Source organism: Protomyctophum parallelum (genome assembly GCF_964188405.1).
Source record: "Protomyctophum parallelum genome assembly, chromosome: 12".
Taxonomy (NCBI): domain Eukaryota; kingdom Metazoa; phylum Chordata; class Actinopteri; order Myctophiformes; family Myctophidae; genus Protomyctophum; species Protomyctophum parallelum.
Window position 1 is genome coordinate 40,655,754 of NC_139712.1, and position 21,007 is coordinate 40,676,760.

The 21,007-nt window shown below is 44.6% G+C and overlaps 1 protein-coding gene across 1 annotated transcript in view; it reads right to left on the bottom strand.

The window, feature by feature from the left end:
* rttn (rotatin) overlaps positions 1 to 21,007 on the bottom strand; it is a 64,952-nt gene that overhangs the window by 24,928 nt on the left and 19,017 nt on the right. The window contains exons 21-31 of the mRNA XM_083778506.1: positions 20,109 to 20,226; positions 19,536 to 19,632; positions 19,343 to 19,408; positions 18,991 to 19,182; positions 17,584 to 17,832; positions 12,047 to 12,203; positions 10,923 to 11,092; positions 6,302 to 6,521; positions 2,795 to 2,923; positions 1,624 to 1,734; positions 274 to 432 (exon numbers count right to left, since the gene is read on the bottom strand). Coding sequence (XP_083634632.1) covers positions 274 to 432; positions 1,624 to 1,734; positions 2,795 to 2,923; positions 6,302 to 6,521; positions 10,923 to 11,092; positions 12,047 to 12,203; positions 17,584 to 17,832; positions 18,991 to 19,182; positions 19,343 to 19,408; positions 19,536 to 19,632; positions 20,109 to 20,226 — 1,668 coding nt within the window. The remainder of the gene's footprint in view (positions 1 to 273; positions 433 to 1,623; positions 1,735 to 2,794; positions 2,924 to 6,301; positions 6,522 to 10,922; positions 11,093 to 12,046; positions 12,204 to 17,583; positions 17,833 to 18,990; positions 19,183 to 19,342; positions 19,409 to 19,535; positions 19,633 to 20,108; positions 20,227 to 21,007) is intronic.

Consider the following 21,007-nt stretch of genomic DNA (forward strand, 5'->3'; position numbering starts at 1 on the left):
CACCCGTGTGAACTGAGTGGTGCAACAACAGCGCCCCCACTGGTACTGGTACTCATAGTCATACTGGTACTCAGTCATACTGGTGCTCATAGTCACATAGGTTAACACGGACATAGTCACATAGGTGAACACGGACATTGCTGTTCCTTGGAGTGGTTGCACCACTCAAAAAGGAAAGCGCAATTCAAACTATTTGACTGAGAGCCTTAAACTCATTGTGTATCTACATGATTGATACTGACGGGCCGGCACTGTGGAGTGGTGTTTTTTTACCTCTCTGCGGACCATACTGCACTCGTGCTGGTCCAGGAGGATGTTCAGCAGCGTACCCCACAGCCCCCCACTGATGTTCTGACAGCTGGCAGACAGACCCTGGCACCCGCTGGGCACCGACGAGAGCGCCGAAGCCACACCCAGACTGGAGAACCTCACCTGAGGGACGGGTGAGAGAGACGGATGGAGTTGGTTGGGGGAATTGATCTTTATTGAAAACACCCATTGTACCAAATGCGTTGAAAACCTGGGAGAGGGATTTGAACCTGGATGTTGGAGTGGAGGAGTGGATTGAAATCTGCAAAAAGTCAATAGAAATGTCTAAAGATATCAGAATCAGGTTGATTTAATTTAAATTAGATCGCTTCTATTGTACAAGGACCCATCATCAACCCTTTATGGGAGTGTCCCGTAATTTAGTTTTTGGAAGTAAATCCATAACCGCATCTTATAAATGACCAGGGTTGATTTCCCCTTCTGCCCTAGGCTTTACATACTGGGTGACGCAAAGCAGGTTGACCACTGTGATTTATTATGTGGATTTCATCCTGACTGCTATCATGATTGGTAGACAGGTTCTGATGAGGGGTTGGAAGGATGCTGGGACAGCATGGGCATTGGGCACACTCAAAGGAAGCTGACTCCCGACATCTTTTCCGGGTCTGGTGGATGGAAAAGAAGCTCCACCCACGTGGCAGGTTGCCACGTCGGCCAGATTCCCGGAAAAGGTTGCCCCAGCGGAAACCTGCCGCGTGGGTGGGGCTTCTTTTCCATCCACCAGCTGTCTAAAAAGACGTCGGGAGTCAGCTTCCTTTGGCCGCGCCTGTCGGCTCAAGTGTGCCCATGCTGGGAGTCCCTCTTTACAAGACTAGACCTATAGGAGGACGGACCGATTGGATAATTACATCCGTAAGTGTGGAAGCTATATAATGTATATAACAAAACTATATAATGTATATAACAAAACAAAACGTTGCGCTAACGTGGTGTTAGCGCAACATACTGCATTTATTTTATTTTTCGTTTGATATGATGTAACCAAATACACAGGACCATAATGGCATTGTGTTATTTTTATTATATTTATAATTTTATGTTTTTGTTTCATTTGATGGCTATTTGTCTGCTTCTTGTGTTCGTGAAAGTGGTTAAGTGTGTCTGTGGGTTTTATGAATTCTGAATCAATGAAAATGATCAACAAGAGCTTGTAGCTAAATAATAACTACATGGATGCAGTGGAACACAGGTTATTTTTCACATTTGCAGAAAGGTAACAGTTTGGGACATAATGAGACCCAACAGTGATGATGTGTGACATTGAGGACGTTGAGAATGCTGGTCAAGCCACACCTCTGCATCTCGATCCACCCACAGTGGGATAAGCCAGGCCAAACCCAGCGGAGAACCGCTAGTCTCTTCCGATCCCGCTTCCTGCCCCAAAGACCACTGGGAAATGGAGTCCTGAAGCACAGAATGACATGAGTACAGGAAAGAAAAGCTTTCAATTACAGAGCAGAACATTGCACAAGTACAGTGATATCCTGTGGCACAAAAAGTGATTACATGACAAACAAAAAAGGCCATGTTGTGACAACGTACTGGCTTTCTTCAATGAAACGAAATAAGTTAAAAGGATGCTGATTCCTATGACGACCCACACCTTATTCATAAACAGTTTGACTGTTTTTTACGATTAACCCGCATTTTAATCAACCCCCCTTCACTGCCGAGATTGTTGTATTACCTTTAGAGCATACGCTGAATTATTTGGGCTTTTAATCCGCGAAAATCCATCAAAAAAAGCTCCCGTGGTTTGTTATGATCTGTGTGTAGCATCCACCATCTTGGTGCACCCGGAAGACGCACACAAGATTGGTTTCAATGAGGCGTTGCACCCAATGCATTTCCATTGGCCTCAATTTCCCAGAAGCCCTAGCAGCCCACAGCATGTGACGATTTCCGGTTTCGTCATCACAGCGAAGGCATCCAGTCTCATACTCCGCGACGAAGACGGATTTTCTTTTGATTCATTACATTACGGCGGATTAAACACATAAAACAAAAGGCGGGTATGTCCGATACGGCAGCGACATTAACCTGGAGTAATCCATTCCCGGCACGGAAACTGTTAACCCAAATGCTACAACTATCAATTATTTTCTTAGAAATTATTCTATTGGTTACTAATCAAGTGCATATTTTAGATTTCCATACATCAACAAATCAATTAACCAAGCAAGCGATATTTTAAACTTTGTAGCAAAATAGTTCAAATGGCCCATCTAAAAGCTCACAACGCAGTGTGACACGTTGTGAGCTTGTAGATTTGCTATATTAGCTTTTGTAGAAGTACAAGTACTACGGTCTGAGTTAGTACAGCCACCAGAGCAGGGCCCAAAATAGGCTCTGAGAACCTTCTCTATAACACATACAGTGACTGCGGTGACTCAGTGCTCATGAGAACCTTCTCTATAACACATCCGGTGACTGGTGAGTGCTCATGTGTTCTCCATATACTCACATTATCCTTGCTCTCTGCCAGCATCTCATGGGCCAGGTGAAGCAGGCAGATGACAGCATTCTTGGTCACACCTTTTCCCATGAAGGACATGGCGTTGCCACCCCACTCCACGTAGAACGAAGATATCACCTGAGAGAACAAGGAAGGAACCACAATATTGGTTCCATAGAGGTAAAAAAGCAGTACAAGGAATCCATTTGCATCAGTGCTAGGGTATGTTACTGCTAAACCAGTGGTTTTCAACCAGTGGTCCGGGGACCACCAGTGGTCCTTGAGGGGGTTCCAGGTGGTCCCCAGCTAAACGATGGAGAGTTGGTAACCAAACAAACCCTTATAAATCTTGAGAGTGTAAAATGAAACTCAAGAGTTAAATTATTGTTGAAAACCACAGTCCTAAATCATGGGTATTCAATGGGGGTCTGAAAAGACACATATACCATGAATCCAATATGTCATTACCAAAGCTACATTCTAAAGATGTATTTTATTTGATTTGGCTCCAGAAGTGCTGAATTAGTGCTGAACTATCAGATGTTATGCACTCTTCAAGAAAGAGTGTTTTGCAAACTCTCATCTCTTCTCTACCTCCTATGCTGCTGCAGAAAAATAACACACTGCTCCACTTTACTTGATGCTTTTCACGTGGAACAGCGTTGTCATGCGTGTTGGAGTTGTGCACATCCTCAGTGACATTTCTGGCCGTTCAGGAACCCTTAGGCAAGATGATGAGAACACCATATGCTGTGTTTTTAAAGAGGGAGATAATGTAGGTTTGTTTTGAGGTGTCCTTATGTAATAGGATTTTGAAGATGAGAATACTACACTGCCTTGGAAACATAGGAAGCAAGGCTTCCACTCGTTGTAATAAAGTGACATCGTTTCAGTCCACTCTCTACCTTGATTATTTCTTAAAGACTCTGATGTGAGTTCTGAATAATCTACCACACTTATCATACGCATTATGCACCATTGTGTTATGTATGATACATTGAATTGGTTATCACCCCAAGCTAGGAGACATTTTAATTGGTTACTTTTTGTGTTCAAATCCTACAGACTTAAAACAGTTTTTGAACCAATTGTCATCGGCTTATTCTCTAAGACATGCTCAACATCTTTATTGTATTGTGCCCAGAATCTCTAGAGAGATAGGTAGATGTACTTTTAAGTTCAAAGCACCTGCCCTTGTCTCTTAGATCAATTACTTCCTTTGATGCTTTCATGAATGCATTACGAGTTCATCTTACATCTTGCTGTTCTTGTTTCTGATTACATTTTTGATTTGATTTAAGACTATCCTATTGGCATCATATTTGTTTATTTGCATTGATTGTCTAGTTTCTTTTATTTAGTTTGTATATTTTATTGTACACTATATTTGTATTTTTCTTAACCCATTTAGACCTGAGGACGATTCTATAAATGTCTGACAGTTTTCTGAAAACTTCTCAAATTACTTCATGTCAAGGACCCCTAGAATTATATGTAATTGGTCGGCGACCCCCATCTGAAAATATGTAGTTCCAGGGACCCCCTGGAAGCAAAGATTTTAGTTAAAAATGTTCGCTCTGAAAGAATATATATTCAAAGATTTGCACCACATTTTCACGATTTTTCAAAAATAGCAGACCTACAAGCTCGAGCTTGTAGATCTTTAGCTATTTTTCAATAGCTAAAGTATAACATAATGCTTAAAACACCAAAAGGGGTTCCCGTTCTGAATGGGTTTGAACCTCTTGGGTTACGAGTATACTGATGTAGTGGCTTTGTGGTGGGTTTGTGATGGGGAAGAGCCTTTGTGTATGTCTTTATCATTTGTTTTGTGTTGCTGTATTGTTTTTGTTGTATGTTGTACCCTGAGGACCCCCTTGAAAACTCAAGGGACTATCCTTTAGTGAAATTTCAAACAAAGAGAGAGAGGGAAGGCGTCGGAGGAGCACGTTGAAACCCTGTTTTGAAAATTGCTCACAGGGAGAAACCACTCTACGAAAGTATTAAAAGCACTTTGCAGTCGGTGGAAATGGTGGTAGTGGAGGTGTGACAGACAGTGTGGTCATTGTTACATTTAGCACCTAGCTGTGATCATCCTGTAGCTCAAGTTAAACATTTCGCTATACCTGCTTCTGCTGGCAGTGAAAGGCTTTCAGTGCATCTGGATTGATTCAGCTTAAGGGGGAAAATGATGGCGCTGCGGTGGCACAGAGTTAAAGTACCTGTCCACCACCAGTCAGGGGGTTAGAACCCCACTTTGCAGCGAGATCAAAGCGTGTCGCCACTCTCTTACTAGATTACTCTGGACCGGACCACCCACACAACACACGCCGCAGGGCCCCAGAGACAGCCCAAGACCTCAAGCCCCCCCGATATAAATTAGATATTTCCCCCATTTCAGTTCAAACGCCTATGATCTATTTTGCATCCCGTAAGATAGAAGCTCACATGCTGCTGCAACCTTTCCCAGCTCAGTCAGCCATTCCTGCCCAGAGGACGTCTTCCACCACCTCCTTATGATCTGCTTTCCCACCATAATACTTTCTATATCAGGTCCCTTATAATTAGCAAGGAGCAGAGGGTCACCCGACACATGCAGCCTAGGGCTGAAGAAAAAGTTGATAGTCACAATATCGGAAACACATGCCGTGTGTAAAAGTGTACCCTCTGCCTTTTCACGCATCCAGCAATTTTCTGCGTCTTTCAGTCCTTGTAGCCTTTTTCCAATTTGTAGCACATTTATCAGTTTGAATAGCGGAGGTCAGGCAGGGAGACCGAGCACAAACGTTTAACTGAGATTGTCATGCGACTCACAGCATCTGCGAGTCACAGCATCTTAATGAAGGTTAAACACAATACAAGGTTAAATACAACTGAGATTAATTGCTTTGCTTTGCCTTCAAAAGGCAGGAGGGCGGGCGGAGGGGGTGTCATTGGAAAGCAGATGAATAGAATAAAGAGGTTGTGGCCGAGCCCGAGGGAGAGAGAGGGTGACGCAGAGCGGACAGGGAAGTGAGGAAGAGTGGCACGTTGTCAAAGCGTATCTCTGTGCTGGATAAGAAACCAGTTTGGGACTACATAATGCTGATCCGTGCGTGCCGCCCCCCATAAAAGGCGATCTGAACACGAGCTGACAGACAAAACCCGCTGCTGTGGCTTCCACAGGGAGCGCTAAGTGCTGAGCCGGAATAAAATGTTGGACACCCCTGCGCTTATAGCTGCTGTGTAAGCTAGTTTGCTGCGTGTTGCGCGAATCTGTTGTGGACTGCTGAGTGACAGAGCAGATGGAATCGGCAAGGTTGATTATCCTCATCACACGCCTCGGGGTGCAGCGTTTCCAATCGATTCAAATTTTTACAGATTGGGATTCATGTCCCGTAACCATGTTTTGGCCTGATTTTAATTAATTCCACTGACACCTACTGTGTGTTTATTTTCTGTAGGCATTCTGAGTAGGGGAATTATAATACATACACGCGCGCACACGCACACACACACACACACACACACACACACCTCCAACAGGCCGCTGAGGTACTTGGAGCAGAGGGCCATGGAGTCCAGCGCTGGGCAGTGGATGCTCCAGCCAGGCCGGGCTGTCAGACTGACCATGCCCAGTAGTGTCCTCTCCAGGCTGGGAAGGCCGTAGAAGCGCGGGGCATCGGACACCCGCAGGCACTGGAGCAAACGGACAGCCAGCTGGCTCCTGAAGTGGCCTGCAAGAGCCAGTGATACACTGGAGAGACAGGGAAAGAGACGGAGTCAGGAAGGAGGGAGGAGAGAGAAAACAAGAGAGACATACAGAGATTGCTTTACTATATTACTACCAGTAAGACGCCCTGAGGGCGAGAAGCGTGCACGCATCCGCCTGGGTGACGGCAGACTGCCAGGGCGAACGTTGGCACTGATATATGCATATGCATATGCATATGATATGGAGCGTGTCTTGACTTCACTGTACAGGGTTTGATGAGGTCAGATCAACATATGGAATGTCAGAACAGGTCAGATCCATATATGGAGATCAGATCTAAGGGTTTGAGATCAGATGTAGCGTTGCTGGCCGGCTCCATATATGCAGGTCTAGGTGATGATCCAGTCTTCTCCATGTATGGCTATCCAGGATTAGATGAGGTCAGTGTCGTGATCTACACTGTCGACTGTAGATTCTACAGTATATATATATGGAGATGGCCATATATGGTGGCGTGACGTGTCTCGAGGCGTGACGTCACAAGGCGTGACCATATATGAAGTAGAGCCCTGCAACACCTGGCCGGGTCCCGTTTGGACCCGACCAGGTATGCCCCTGACCAACTGGACCAGGGCCCGGCCTCGGGCTCACATGCCGTTAAGATTCATTTTCTGATTTCAGACAGAATGGACTTGCTTCTCCGGCCGCTGTCCGCTCCATAGTGACACGACTACTGCCGTCAGCAGTCTGCTGAATGCATCATGCCAGGTTGAAAGTTGTTTAAATTATTGGCTTAACACATTGGCTGCATAATCGCTGAATAATGTGAAATAATGGCCAATGTTTTGGCAATACTCAATGTGAATATCAGAGTTAACACAATCTGTGCTGGCACGAGAAAATCTTGTGAATAGCTACTGTAGCCCGCTGTGCCATCCACGAGATTACGAGATTTGATTAATAAGCATTTTTTTTTCTTTTTTTAATTAAATGTTCTATCAGTCCGTGGTAGCCAGCATTCTATTTTATGCAGTGGTATGCTGGGGTGGGGGTATTAAGGCCTGGGAGCTGAACAAGCTCAACAACATCACAGTGGGCCTCGGGATGGAGGGGACAAACTGATCTCCATGCTGGCTAACCCCTCCCATACACTCTATGGTGACTTACAGGACAGAGTGAGCACCTTTATCCTAGGCTCACCTTCCCTCCGAGAATGAACACAGAGCTGTATAGAGCGTCGCAGTCCCTCCCCCTTTCAGAACGACGAGTGGCCCAGGAAATTAATCCCAATGCATTTTCCCCATAGGCTTTTCTTAAAGTATTTATTTAACCCATTCTGACCCGAGATCAGATTCATACGAGGTTTCCACTGACACACTGGTCTGATTAACCCATTCTGACCTGAGATCAGATTCTAAAAATCGTTCTTCGATTTTTCAAAAATAGCAGACCTACAAGCTCGTAGCGCGCCACTCGGTGGCGCGCTATGAGCTTGTAGATCTGCTATTTTTCAATAGCTAAAGCATAACATGATGCTAACACCAAAAGGGGTTCCCGCCCAGAATGGGTTAAAGATGGTTACGCCGCGGACAAAGCCAACTCGGATCGTGACAAATCATGACAATGAACACAATGTTTTGGGCCGATCAAATCATTTACAAGAAGAAAAACAAAACAAATAGTGTTTTCTTCTTTCTAATGATTTGATCGGCCCAAAACATTGTGTTCATTGTCATGATTTGTCACGATCCGAGTTGGCTTTGTCCGCGGCGTAACCGGCTTTAAATAAATACTTTAAGAAAAGCCTATGGGGAAAATGCATTGGGATTCATTTCCTGGGCCACTCGTCGTTCTGAAAGGGGGAGGGACTGCGACGCTCTATAGAGCACCGAAGTCTGAGGTCACTTTCAGCAGAGGGCACCAGTACACAGGTTCATGTATTTTTTAATTTGCATTGAAATCCCCCTAGGGGGATTTTAGGTCGCTTCATATAAGAACTGTGTTTGAAAAACACAGGGGGATGGCTGTGTGTCGTTAATGATGTCCATTCATATTTGATACAGCCAGTTTCTGGAGAAAATGGAGTTAATGTGGCCGCAAAAGCCTTGAAACTACAAGGGTATGAAAGCAATGTCGCTGCTAATATACGTCACGCCCAGCTGTCAACACATTGCGTTCCTGAGATTCCTCGTTGACTTAAGCTCAGCTGGCAGTGACTCAACTCGTAGTAAAACGAAACATTAAATATTAAAAAAAAAAAAAAAAAAAGACAAAAATGTAATTAACATGTCAGTTTCTGTTTCGACGGGCAGCTGCAGCAACCCCACCTACCCGGAGATGTAGTCTCTGGGTTGTTTGACTCGTTTCTAGCGCTTATTGTGTTACTCTTTAAGTATATTTGTACATTTCCACCTTCAGTCGATGCTTCATATCCATATGAGTGAAAAGGCGGGGATGATAGGTTTATTTTTCAAACACAGTTCTCCCTATGGGGATTTCAATGCAAATAAAAAGTACACAAACCTGTGGACTGGCGCCCTCTACTGACAGTGACGTCAGGACTTCGGTGCTCTATAGACTCTCCTTTCTGCCAACCGCCATCAGACTATACAACACATAAGAACTTTTATGGTCCTGTGTCTGAAGTCTGCAGGTCTTGTTGAGATTATGTCCAGTTGTCCACTGTGTTCTGTTTGTCTGTTGTGTATTACATTTTACTTTTATAATAAAGTACATCTCATCTCTCTCTCTCATCTCATCCCACGATTTTGCAACCCATTTTTTCACCCAGTGGAGTGCAGCGGACTGGCCTCATGCTTCCGTCTCTGCATGAAGAGTCCAAGCTGCTTCTTTTCACCTGACAGGGGGGAATTTCCCTGGCCGTACGTAGCGCGTGGAAGGAACACGTAATTCCGACCAGTTCCTTTCATCTCCATCAGGCTCTCCGGCTGGCCAGGGGGAGGTAGTTTAGAGATTTTTTGTGTGAGGGTATCTACCATAGGGAACATGCAAACTCCACACAGAAAGGCCCTTTCGCCAACCCCGCCTCGGGTATGGGCAATGATGACGCGGAGGGGAGTGCCCACAGTGTCCCCAGTGGGAATCGAACCCAGGACCTTCTAGCTGTGAGCTGTGACAGCAATAAGCATAATTTTTTTATTTTATTTTTTTTGTACTCGCATGGTAGAAACACCTACATCCCAATCCAACGCGCACGTGGCCTCGCGCACACTTAACCCATTTTGGGTGGGAACCCCTTTTGGTGTTAGCATTATGTTATGCTTTTGCCTATTGAAAAATAGCAGACCTACAAGCTCATAGCGCGCCACGGTGGCGCGCTATGAGCTTGTAGGTCTGCTATTTTTGAAAAATCAAAGAACCACTGACATAGAAACATAGCTTTTTCAGAAAACTGTCAGGATGTAGAAGACATTTTAGTCAAAATGGGTTAATAGTCCTTTTTCTCATCAAAATGAGACAAACTACGATCTTTGGGACCTTATAAAACTCTAAACTTTAATCGCGCTAAAAAAGTAAATCCATCCCACATCGACACACAGCCTAGAATGAGAATATGTGGCTCAAATATGGAGGGCCATCACTTCCGGGCGGAAGTGGTCTCTTCTTCTGTGTTAAGATTCTGTGATTAGTTATTGAGTACAGCTTGGTTCCTATGATACAAGCTCCCATATTAATTATCTTTGTTTTGTTCTGATCCCCGATTCATCCAGAGAACTACTTGACTGGCACCGACCTGTGTTGTTTAATGCTTTTCTCCAGTGAGATTGCGTAATAAACGTTTTAATTACAAAAAAACTGAAATGCGACTCCGTTTGCATCAACGTCATCAACACCTCCAACCATGCTGAACGCAACACTTCAACTTGCAGTTGAACAAACACCTCTCTTCAATGAAGGGTTCTGATCATTATGAAACTTTTATCCAACCCCTGCAGGCGACCTGAATAACTTTACATGAGCATGAGGCCAATATCCACTTACACACAAAGCGTAATCATCCTGACTCTTTTATTCCATTTTCATGAGGAAAAATCAATGCATTACAGATGGAGAGAAAAATAACCCAAAATCAATAGAGCTTACATGACCCCAAGGTGTCGGCGAGCAGATCGTCGCTAGTGTGTATATCACCAACAAATCCCACATAAAGTCCCACTTGTCTCATTAGAACAGGAATGATAAACATACACATTTCAATCAAATTCTAATGAGCCATCTCAAGACTTAATGACCTTAAAGGCTTTAATTATTTGAATTTCACGTCCATCATTCAGCCTCCAAGGCTCTGTGAGCAGACGTGGAAAAAGGAAAGGCAAAACAATGAATGCCAAGTGGCAGGTCGCTCCAGACTGGTGCTTTACTAATTCAAGTGTGAATTAGTGAAGTGTGCGTGCGTGCGTGTGTGTTTCTGTGAGATTCTACCTGTCAGTGGTTTGTTCTAGGCAGCGGAGTAAAGTGTTGAAAAAGCCGGTGAGTTCTCTCTGCAGCCTCTGGCCCACCTGGCTCCTCAGCTCCTCTGGTTCCATGGGACTCTGGCCGGGTCCCACCTGGCTCTCCACGCCAAGCAGTAAGTCCAGGAGGGACGCCGTCTCCTGGTGGAATGAACAGATGTGTGGATCGTATGAGACGAATAGGCGATGGGACTAATACGAGTGATTTACTTCATCCATTTCTTAAACTCCTCCCATATACACACAGTATTTTCGACTTGGGTGGTACAGCATGTTAAATGTTTAGCAGACGTAAACCCTGCAAGAAAGTGAAAATGTTCACCCCGTGGGGAATACCACTATAACGACTGATAGGAGGTAGAGGTGGGGAGGAATGAAGGATGAAAGTGGCGAGTACGTGGGAAGTATAAATGAATGAATGGATATTGCATGCATACGCACAAATTCCAATTCCCCCACAACACCGCCCATGTCACCCTGCGAAGGCATCAACTCGACACCCCCTCCCCTACCGAGCAAAAAAAAAAAGAACATGCACGCCTCATTGCCCAACGTGTCGTGCATGATACAGTTAGTTACTGCAAGCGCAGAGACACAGCTGTTCCTGAAACAGCTCAGTAATTACACACAGACACATCACAAGAGATGAGAGCTGAAAGCTGCTCCCCCCGGAGGGTACTGTATGTTCAGCAACAGGCAGAACATACTGTCTGTGTCCATCAGCCCTCGACCGGTGACTTCAAAATTAAAAAACCTAACCACATCTTTACTTTGTGGACCAGGGCTTCCTTATTTAATTTAATTTAAAATTCACAATGACACTCTCATATTTCTCACTCATTTATGAAAATAATTATTCAAATCTAAAAAGGGTGAGGTCCAAAAGTGATTTATTTCTGACAGAATGCCCACCTGCCGAGCATTTTACTAAAGATGCAGTTTGGCTGCCATCTAAAAAAGGAAAAAAAAGGTGCCCAGGAAATCATCACTTGCCATGGCTCTGTACACAACTTTTATCATAATGAGACCAAGAGTAATGTGTGGCTGTGAAACTTTGACGGGACAGTAATAAAGAACCGTGTTTTGGTACTGTACATGGCTAAGGATCAGCTCCAGTATCCAGCGCAGGTCGTCCGTCGCCTGGTCAGACGAGGGATCAGTGCACCCCTGCTGGAAGTAGTCGTTCAGGAACGCAACAATGTCTGCCAGCAGCCTCTCGTCTTCCAAGCATGCCGGACGCACCTGGAGAAACCTGCAGAGTGGATGGAGATTGTAATGAGTCTAAGGGCCATATGTGAGAAGAAAAAAGAAAGAAAAAAAGGAATAATACCGGTAGTGAAAGCTGATACTATAGGTATAGAACACTGAAGTCTGACGTCAATATCGATAGAGGGCGCAAATCCACAGGTTCATGTACGGTACTTTTTTATTTGCATTGAAATCCCCCATAGGGGGATTTCAAATAATAACTGTGTTTGAAAAATGCAGAGGGCAAACATTGTCTTACTATTTAGACAGCACATATTGTGATTATTAAAAGTACAATTACTTAAGACATAAGATACAGTCTCCTTTAGCATCCTCAGTAGAATGGCTTAAAGAAATGGCAGCTTTCTTCCAGCAGGGGAGGTCCGAAGCTTGATATTGTGTGTGGTAAATCAACCTCCTTGTAAACACTATGAAAACAGAATACATTATTTTTTTACATTGACTGTAATCTATTTTGGAATGTCCATGTGAACTCTGTATGCACTACATGGAGACTAGTTCTTAGGAAGACTCTTGAGGGTTCGGGGTTGTACAGGAGGTGTACTGTACGTGAATGAATGAATTTATTTGGTGATAAAAGGAACGAGCACATCAGCACTTCCACTTCCACAACATACAGCAGACAAAACATCACTGAGGATAAAAACACGACAAAGCCCTGAGGCTTATATTACCCATTGTGGTCCTCTGACAAGTTAACATAACACTAACAGAGACAAGTACATAATATCACAAACTATGACACGGGTAGCAGCATATGGCACAACCAGCAGCATTACAGTTTACTGGCAAACAGTCTACGTACCTATACGCATTTTTTAACCCATTTTGGGCGGGAACCCTGCTTTAGCAATTGAAAAATAGCAGATCTACAAGCTCATAGCGCCACAAGCTTGTAGGTCTGCTATTTTTGAGTGGTGCAACCACTCCAAGGAACAGCAATGTCCGTGTTCACCTATGTGTGTGCCTAATATGTATGTGTTGCACCAGTATGGCTATGACTACCGTACCAGTAGTGGCGCTGTTGTTATTAGTGCTGCACTGTTGCTAGTGAGAGAGCGAGAGAGGAGAGAGGGGGGAGGGGAGTTGCACCACTCAGTTCACACGGGTGTGATTTTCGAAAAATCGTCAGGATGTAGAAGACATTTTTGGAATCTGATCTCAGGTCAAAATGGGTTAAATGACTAATAAATGTACTAACTACAACCAGGAATGAAAGGCTGGCATAAAAAAAAACTCCTACACGTAGTCTATACATTTACTGTATATGCACATACGTAGATTCACGCCCACACAACTCCGTCTGCATGAGAGAGACTATACATAGACTAGGACCTTTTTTTTAAAGCCCCTTTAAAGATGGTTTGAGAAGCACTCCGTTTCAGATATGTGGGCAACGTATTCCAATTGCTGCACTATATAAAAAATAAAAATGGAATGTACTAAGGAGGGATGAAGTCGGCTTCGCTACCTCTGATGGAAAATCTCCCTCACAAGTTTAAAATATTCTTTCAATTACTTTGGCACTGTATTTTTGACCATTTTGAAAGTGAGAAGCAGCTGCGCTTTTCGACTCTAGCACCCTCCAATTAGTACGTGGGTGGACCTTGCAAATGACCTTAATGTGCGTAGGAAGGGACTGTCAAGATAAGCAGCTTTTCTGGCTAAGAACTTTAATATGCTGATTTACATAGCCCACTGTCAGAAAATACATCCCAGGTAGTTGTCTCCACCAGGCCGAAGGCATGGGGGGAGAGTATGTTTTGCACTCCGTCCGTCCGTCCGTCCGTGTGTGTGTGTGTGTGTGTCCGTCCGTGTGTCCGTGAGCAGCTAATCTCGGCCACCGTTAACCCGGTCGATGCCAAATTTTGCACACACACTCCCTGGATGCCAACCATGAACCTCTGCCCCAAAATTTCCACAACGGCCTGTTATAGCGCCACCAGGAGGCCGCTTTGTGCAAAACAAGATTTTGCACAGTACACCTACAGATTTTGTCCAAACATCGCGCAAATTGGTACACAGTCTCTCTAGAGCCCAACGAAACCCAACGAAACGGGTCTTTCAGATTTCTCAGACTCCATCCTGATTGGTTAAGATTGGCTTCCAAAGTTCACAGGAGTGCTCAGTTTCAAACAAAATGCTGCAAATCATGCGTGATTTCCGTGATATTGTGCACGCACATTCCCACTAGGCCGAGGAAGAAATGCCACATGAACAATTTCAACTCAGCCTCAAGGTGGCGCTATAACTGGCCGAAAAGTGTTTTTACCTCTAATTTACTTTTGTTGCCCTTTTATCCAACCACCAGATGAAGGCAAGCTGCAATGTCCTACATTCCTATCCTGGTGGAGACCTGTGCCCAGAAGGGCACTTTTTCTAGTTTAACTTTGTTCTTAACCGAAATTAGGACATCGTCAATTTTGATGACCAAACCAGGGGATCTAGCTAATTTAATCTTGGGCCCAAAAAGTATGGCTTCTGGTCTTGCCAGCATGAAGAGATAATCTGTCCTCACCACTTAACCTGAGACCTTGACCTGAGATCAGATTCTAAAAATGTCTTCTACATCTTCTACATATTCTATTTTTCAAAAATAGCAGACCTACAAGCTCGTAGCACGCCACTCGGTGGCGCGCTACGAGCTTGTAGATCTGCTATTTTTCAATAGCTAAAAGCATAACATAATGCTAACACCAAAATGGGTTCCCGCCCAAAATGGGTTAATGCCTTCTCTACCACTGATTTATCTTGATGCGACACGGTTAATACAGAGGCAGCAGCATATCAAAACAAGTTACAGGCAGGTGAAACAGCCGCTCTAAAATAGTTTGAAGAAAGAGTAAAGGGCCAAGGACGCTCCCCTGCGAGACCTCAGAGGTAGCTGTTATATAACCATTATGTTACAGAATATTAACTTCTGCTCTTTGAGAAGACTGTTTCGACAGGCTTGGGAAATTACCGCTGACCCTGCCTGTATTCAGAACGTGAACTGCTCCTATCAGGTAGACATTACATATAGGGCACCAATTATGTTCCATATTTAAGCCTTTCAGAATGCCATAACACTTGGAACATTTTCTGCACTTCTGTTATGAAAGCCACAGTGTCCTCACTGAGCCACATAACAGAATAGATCTTTCTCTGAAAGGGCAACAGACTAAAGTCCAACAAGTGCTAAAGAGATGCCGCTGTACTCACACTGGCTGTCACAATAATGCCTCCTAGAGCTAGACGTCACTTCAACAGGTCTGTAGATCAGTACACACTCTAAAACAATGCCTATGAATGATGGCAGCGATATTAGGTAGTAGGTTATTATAACCCCATCGTATTTATTTAACCCATTAAGACCGGGAAAGCATCTGTGTAATGTTAGATTTTAGCCATACTTTCATACTGTGGCCATTTCAAAAATAGCATATTTAAATATACAGTATACAGCAAACATTTGTATCTCAAATATTTGCTTCTGGGGGTCCCTGGAACAAAATATTTTGAGATGGGGTCCGTGCCAACATGACATTTTGAGGGTCCTCGACATGAAAACATTTGAGCACCATTGATATAGCAACTAGAGATGTCTCGATACTGTATCGGTATCGGGAAAAGTATCGGATCGGCCATTATTTGTCATATCGGGTCATATCAGGTATCGGCGAATATGCCAGTCTAACCACAGATCCGACACAGGGGTAAGGGGTTGACACTATGGCAGGTAAATACAATGTTGGGACATGTGGAGTTTGCTTTGGAGTCTGCTATAAACACAACACGAGATATATTGCTAGACAGCTATAAACACAACATGAGATCACGACACTGGTATCGGTATTCGGTATCGGCCAACACAGAAATTGAGTTATCGGGATCGGAAGCGAAAAAAGGCGACATCCCTAATAGAAACATACGTGTTTGCAAAAAAGGATTTAGGTTAGGAGTCTTAACCCATTCTGAACGGGAACCCATTTTGGGGTTAGCATCATGTTATGCTTTAGCTATTGAAAAATAGCAGATCTACAAGCTCATAGCGCGCCACCGAGTGGCGCGCTACGAGCTTGTAGGTCTGCTATTTTTTGAAAAATCGAAGAACGACTGACATTTTTAGAATCTGATCTCAGGTCAGAATGGAAAACTGTCAGGATGTAGAAGACATTTTTAGAATCTGATCTCAGGTCAGAATGGGTTAAAATGAATAATGGATCTGGATTGTTGTGGTATACCTGGTGAAAGCTTGGATCGTTGTGGTATACCTGGTGAAAGCTTGGATCGTTGTGGTATACCTGGTGAAAGCTTGGATCGTTGTGGTATACCTGGTGAAAGCTTGGATTGTTGTGGTATACCTGGTGAAAGCTTGGATCGTTGTGGTATACCTGGTGAAAGCTTGGATCGTTGTGGTATACCTGGTACCTGTTACCTGTGGTATACCTGTGGTATATCGTTGTGGTATACCTGGTGAAAGCTTGGATCGTTGTGGTATACCTGGTGAAAGCTTGGATTGTTGTGGTATACCTGGTGAAAGCTTGGATTGTTGTGGTATACCTGGTGAAAGCTTGGATCGTTGTGGTATACCTGGTACCTGTTACCTGTGGTATACCTGTGGTATATCGTTGTGGTATACCTGTTACCTGTGGTATATCGTTGTGGTATACCTGGTGAAAGCTTGGATCGTTGTGGTATACCTGTTACCTGTGGTATATCGTTGTGGTATACCTGGTGAAAGCTTGGATCGTTGTGGTATACCTGGTGAAAGCTTGGATCGTTGTGGTATACCTGTTACCTGTGGTATATCGTTGTGGTATACCTGGTGAAAGCTTGGATCGTTGTGGTATACCTGGTGAAAGCTTGGATCGTTGTGGTATACCTGGTACCTGTTACCTGTGGTATACCTGTGGTATATCGTTGTGGTATACCTGGTGAAAGCTTGGATCGTTGTGGTATACCTGGTGAAAGCTTGGATCGTTGTGGTATACCTGGTGAAAGCTTGGATTGTTGTGGTATACCTGGTGAAAGCTTGGATTGTTGTGGTATACCTGGTGAAAGCTTGGATTGTTGTGGTATACCTGGTGAAAGCTTGGATCGTTGTGGTATACCTGGTGAAAGCTTGGATTGTTGTGGTATACCTGGTGAAAGCTTGGATTGTTGTGGTATACCTGGTGAAAGCTTGGATCGTTGTGGTATACCTGGTGAAAGCTTGGATTGTTGTGGTATACCTGGTGAAAGCTTGGATTGTTGTGGTATACCTGGTGAAAGCTTGGATTGTTGTGGTATACCTGGTGAAAGCTTGGATTGTTGTGGTATACCTGGTGAAAGCTTGGATCGTTGTGGTGTACCTGGTGAAAGCTTGGATCGTTGTGGTATACCTGGTGAAAGCTTGCTGCCAAGTGAGAGAGCGGAGGGCGCTCCTGCAGCAGTGGGGGGCGTGGCTGTGCGAGAGAAGGGCCGCTCGGTCTGTCAGGAGGTAGAGGCGGATCCTGGAGAGGGCAGAGGTCACCGAACAGTGTCCCGCCGCCGTGGCCACGGCCTGGACGCAGTCCCGCAGCCCGGTGTGGCGGTGAGAGGCCCGCAGGGACAGGAGCTGCGTCTCCGACAGTGTCAGGTCGTCATGGAACCTGGGCAGGAGTGGGTCAATAAGAAGAGGAGATGATGAAAAAAATAACATCCAGTACAATACTACACATATATAGCAAACAACAAGACAGTTCCCTGTTGCTCATGGTTTAAGATGTCCTAGGCTGTGACTTGCTGCAGCAGCAGTGCTACAGTCAGAGGATAGGGGTTGGCTAGTTGGCTTGCCAGTAAAATGTGACTTCAAAATGAGATCTCTGTGAGCGCACCTTTCCCTGTATGCCAATCCATCTTGATGTCAGTCTCTGCTAAGTGAAAGCTCCTCTCACAATGATGGTAGACACGGTGTAACAAATCTTGTCAAACATGGAGATAGATGCATCAATTACAGTATGTTCTTTAAAACTCTTTTGCTGTAATTAAGCCAGTTTAAACTGCAATGTGAGGCATTCTCATTTGTTTGCATTAGGTCACATTAGACATAAATGAAGACGGATTAAAATGCAATCCCCCAGCCGGTGAAGCCAAACCTTTGCGACATCCCTCGTTTACTGGAAGAAAACAGGTAGTGATACTCAAGGAAGAAGTGTAGAAGGTGGTCTGACAGTGGGCTGTCTGACACACTTCTTTCTTTTCCAGCTGGAAATAAATATTGTCTTTGCAAGAGCAAGACACTTTGCGCTCTCCCCTCGATAAAACAATCATACTTGTTAAATAAAAAGATACATTTCTGTAAACAAACCAACACAATGAATACCGCAGTGGATAAGGAGGTAGAGCGGCCGTCTTGGAATCCGAAGGTTCCAGGTTTGATTGATCCTCCTGGCAAAAGTGTTGAAGTGCTCTTGAGCAAGACACTGAATCCCTAATGAGCAGGTGGGTAGCTTGCATGGTTTCCACTTTCCTCCATCATCGGTGTGTGAATGGGTAATGTGAAGTGCATTGATAATGTAAATATGCATATATACTGTAAATGCAGTCCATTTACCCATTTACCGAACTCCGTTCCATTCTCCCAGTGGCAGTCAGGAATAATTTACTCTTCCTGTCACTTCGCATTCGTATATTGTGGTCTCCAATCCCCACCCATCTTAATATATCCTATCCCGAAACGAATGAACAGGCATTACTCCAAGAAATAATAAACATTTGCTCAACACCCTTGAGCCAGGTCTAAGTAAAATAAATGGCGAGGTCCTTACTCTGTGATGTCGTCGTGGATGCCTCGGCGTTCCTCCAGCAGACTGTCTATCCCAGAGTGCCATGCAGTGTTCCAGGCGACCTGCAGCGCATGGCGAGCGGGGGGCAGGCTTAGGAGGTCCGAGGAGGGCGGCAGGACACAGCAATAGGGGCTGACGGCGTGATGGGCCGCTGCCTGGAATGGAAAGTTGTACCTGCGAGGAAGGGGTGGACGTGAGTTGGGGATTTCGCTTGTGTGAGTGTGTTCGAAATAGGAGTGGTGAAGCTGAAGGTAGTGAAGTAGTCATGCACATGGATTTACAGCTCCACACGTATCCACAAGGTCATTACCAAAGTCAGTCTAGAGCGAATTACCTTCGTACTATCGATAGCGGCAGGGAGAATGGTGCGACAGCCACATCGGAGCAGGATTTGTCCGTCCTGATATAATTGGAAAGGAGGTACCGGAAAACAAAGGGCTTAACAGTGGAGACTGCAAAATGTGACTGCACTGGATTTAGGTTGTAGAAACATTACAGGTAAAATAAAGAAATAAATAATAACTTACCATACATCAACTGTGGCCATCTCATCAAAGAGTAGGAAACACATGAGCGCCGCTGCCTCAGCCACGTTCAGTTTGTTTTCCTTTAACAACAAGGATGCTGAAACGAAGACACAGCACAGAAGTTTTCATGTGCCTCTGGGAGTGCGTTTGGCTTTCATCGCTTGAAAGTCAAAACTCCTCAACAAAGTCGTGTGACCTCCACAACCGCAATGTGAATGATCGAATAAATTCCCGACGGTATTTTCACAAACAAACACAAAGCCCATTTGTCAGCGTTGCAAATGGAGCCATGCCAATAATAGACGGGCGTTGCAGTGAACAGAATGCAGCGTCACAGATACAGCTCAAGTGGCAGAAACAGCCTCTACTTGTTGCCGAGCACAGATCATTAGAGACGAGATGCATCTTGCTAACAGCTTTGGAACGTGATGATGACGCTGATGGCAGCGGGCTATGCGTATACAGCAGATGATTTGATGTGTTGTCTTGATGCGTGTCTGTGCCCTGGAGCTAAGGCAATGATAATGTGTGTAGTGGTTGAACTTTACTTAATGAGTTGTCTTGTCAACGTACCCCTGAGCAACATGAGGAGCAGTGGGGTGTTCTGCGCCAGGCTGTGCCTCAGGGAGGGATCAGCGTACACCAGCTTTCTGAGAATGCACAAGCACGGCTCCAACAGGCAGTCCAAACTCTAGGGAGAACACAAGCACACACGCTTTGTATTTGCTCTCCGTCTGTGCGCACGCACATGCACACGCTCACGCACACCTACATTCTGTCACCACACAAACAAGAGCTACATGCCACGGTTGTGCAAGTTGCAGAAAACAGAGGGTTGAGATAGATAAGAGTCTGCTGCCATGTCTCCTCCAATTATGCAAATTGGTTGATACAAGTAATGCTCCATGGTTCGCAGACTACCTAAAGGAGAACTTCACCCATTTTCAACCAATCTTCATATAATTTGTCCATTATAATATGGCACCATTTTTGTCTACTCCCTCTGTCTCATTGGTGGGCTGTGGACCAGTCTACCAGTGACAACATCGGTCACTTCAAGAATAGGTTCTATTGCATCATGCTAACTTTCCAGGAAGAGAGCCTGTAGATTTGTTTCTATAAGCTTCGATTCCCCATCGATGATGTCACTGGTAGGCGGGTACACAGCCCTTCTCTAAGACAAACACTGAATAGACAAAAAATGTACCATAGTACAATAAGTATTAGTGAGAACCAATTAATCTAGGTACAAACAAATGAGTGAATTGGTCCTTTAAGCCCCATTTTCATTAGCCCCGGCCCATCTAATAAGAAATTATCAACATTTTCTGGAAGTACAAAAAATGTACAAGCTCACATCGTGAGGCATGAGCTTGTAGATCTGCTAGGGCCAGAAAAGAATAATGTAACCTTTTCCACGATGACATGCCCCAAATAGTGGAGGCCAGGGTTAAAGCAGTTAACAAGGGCAG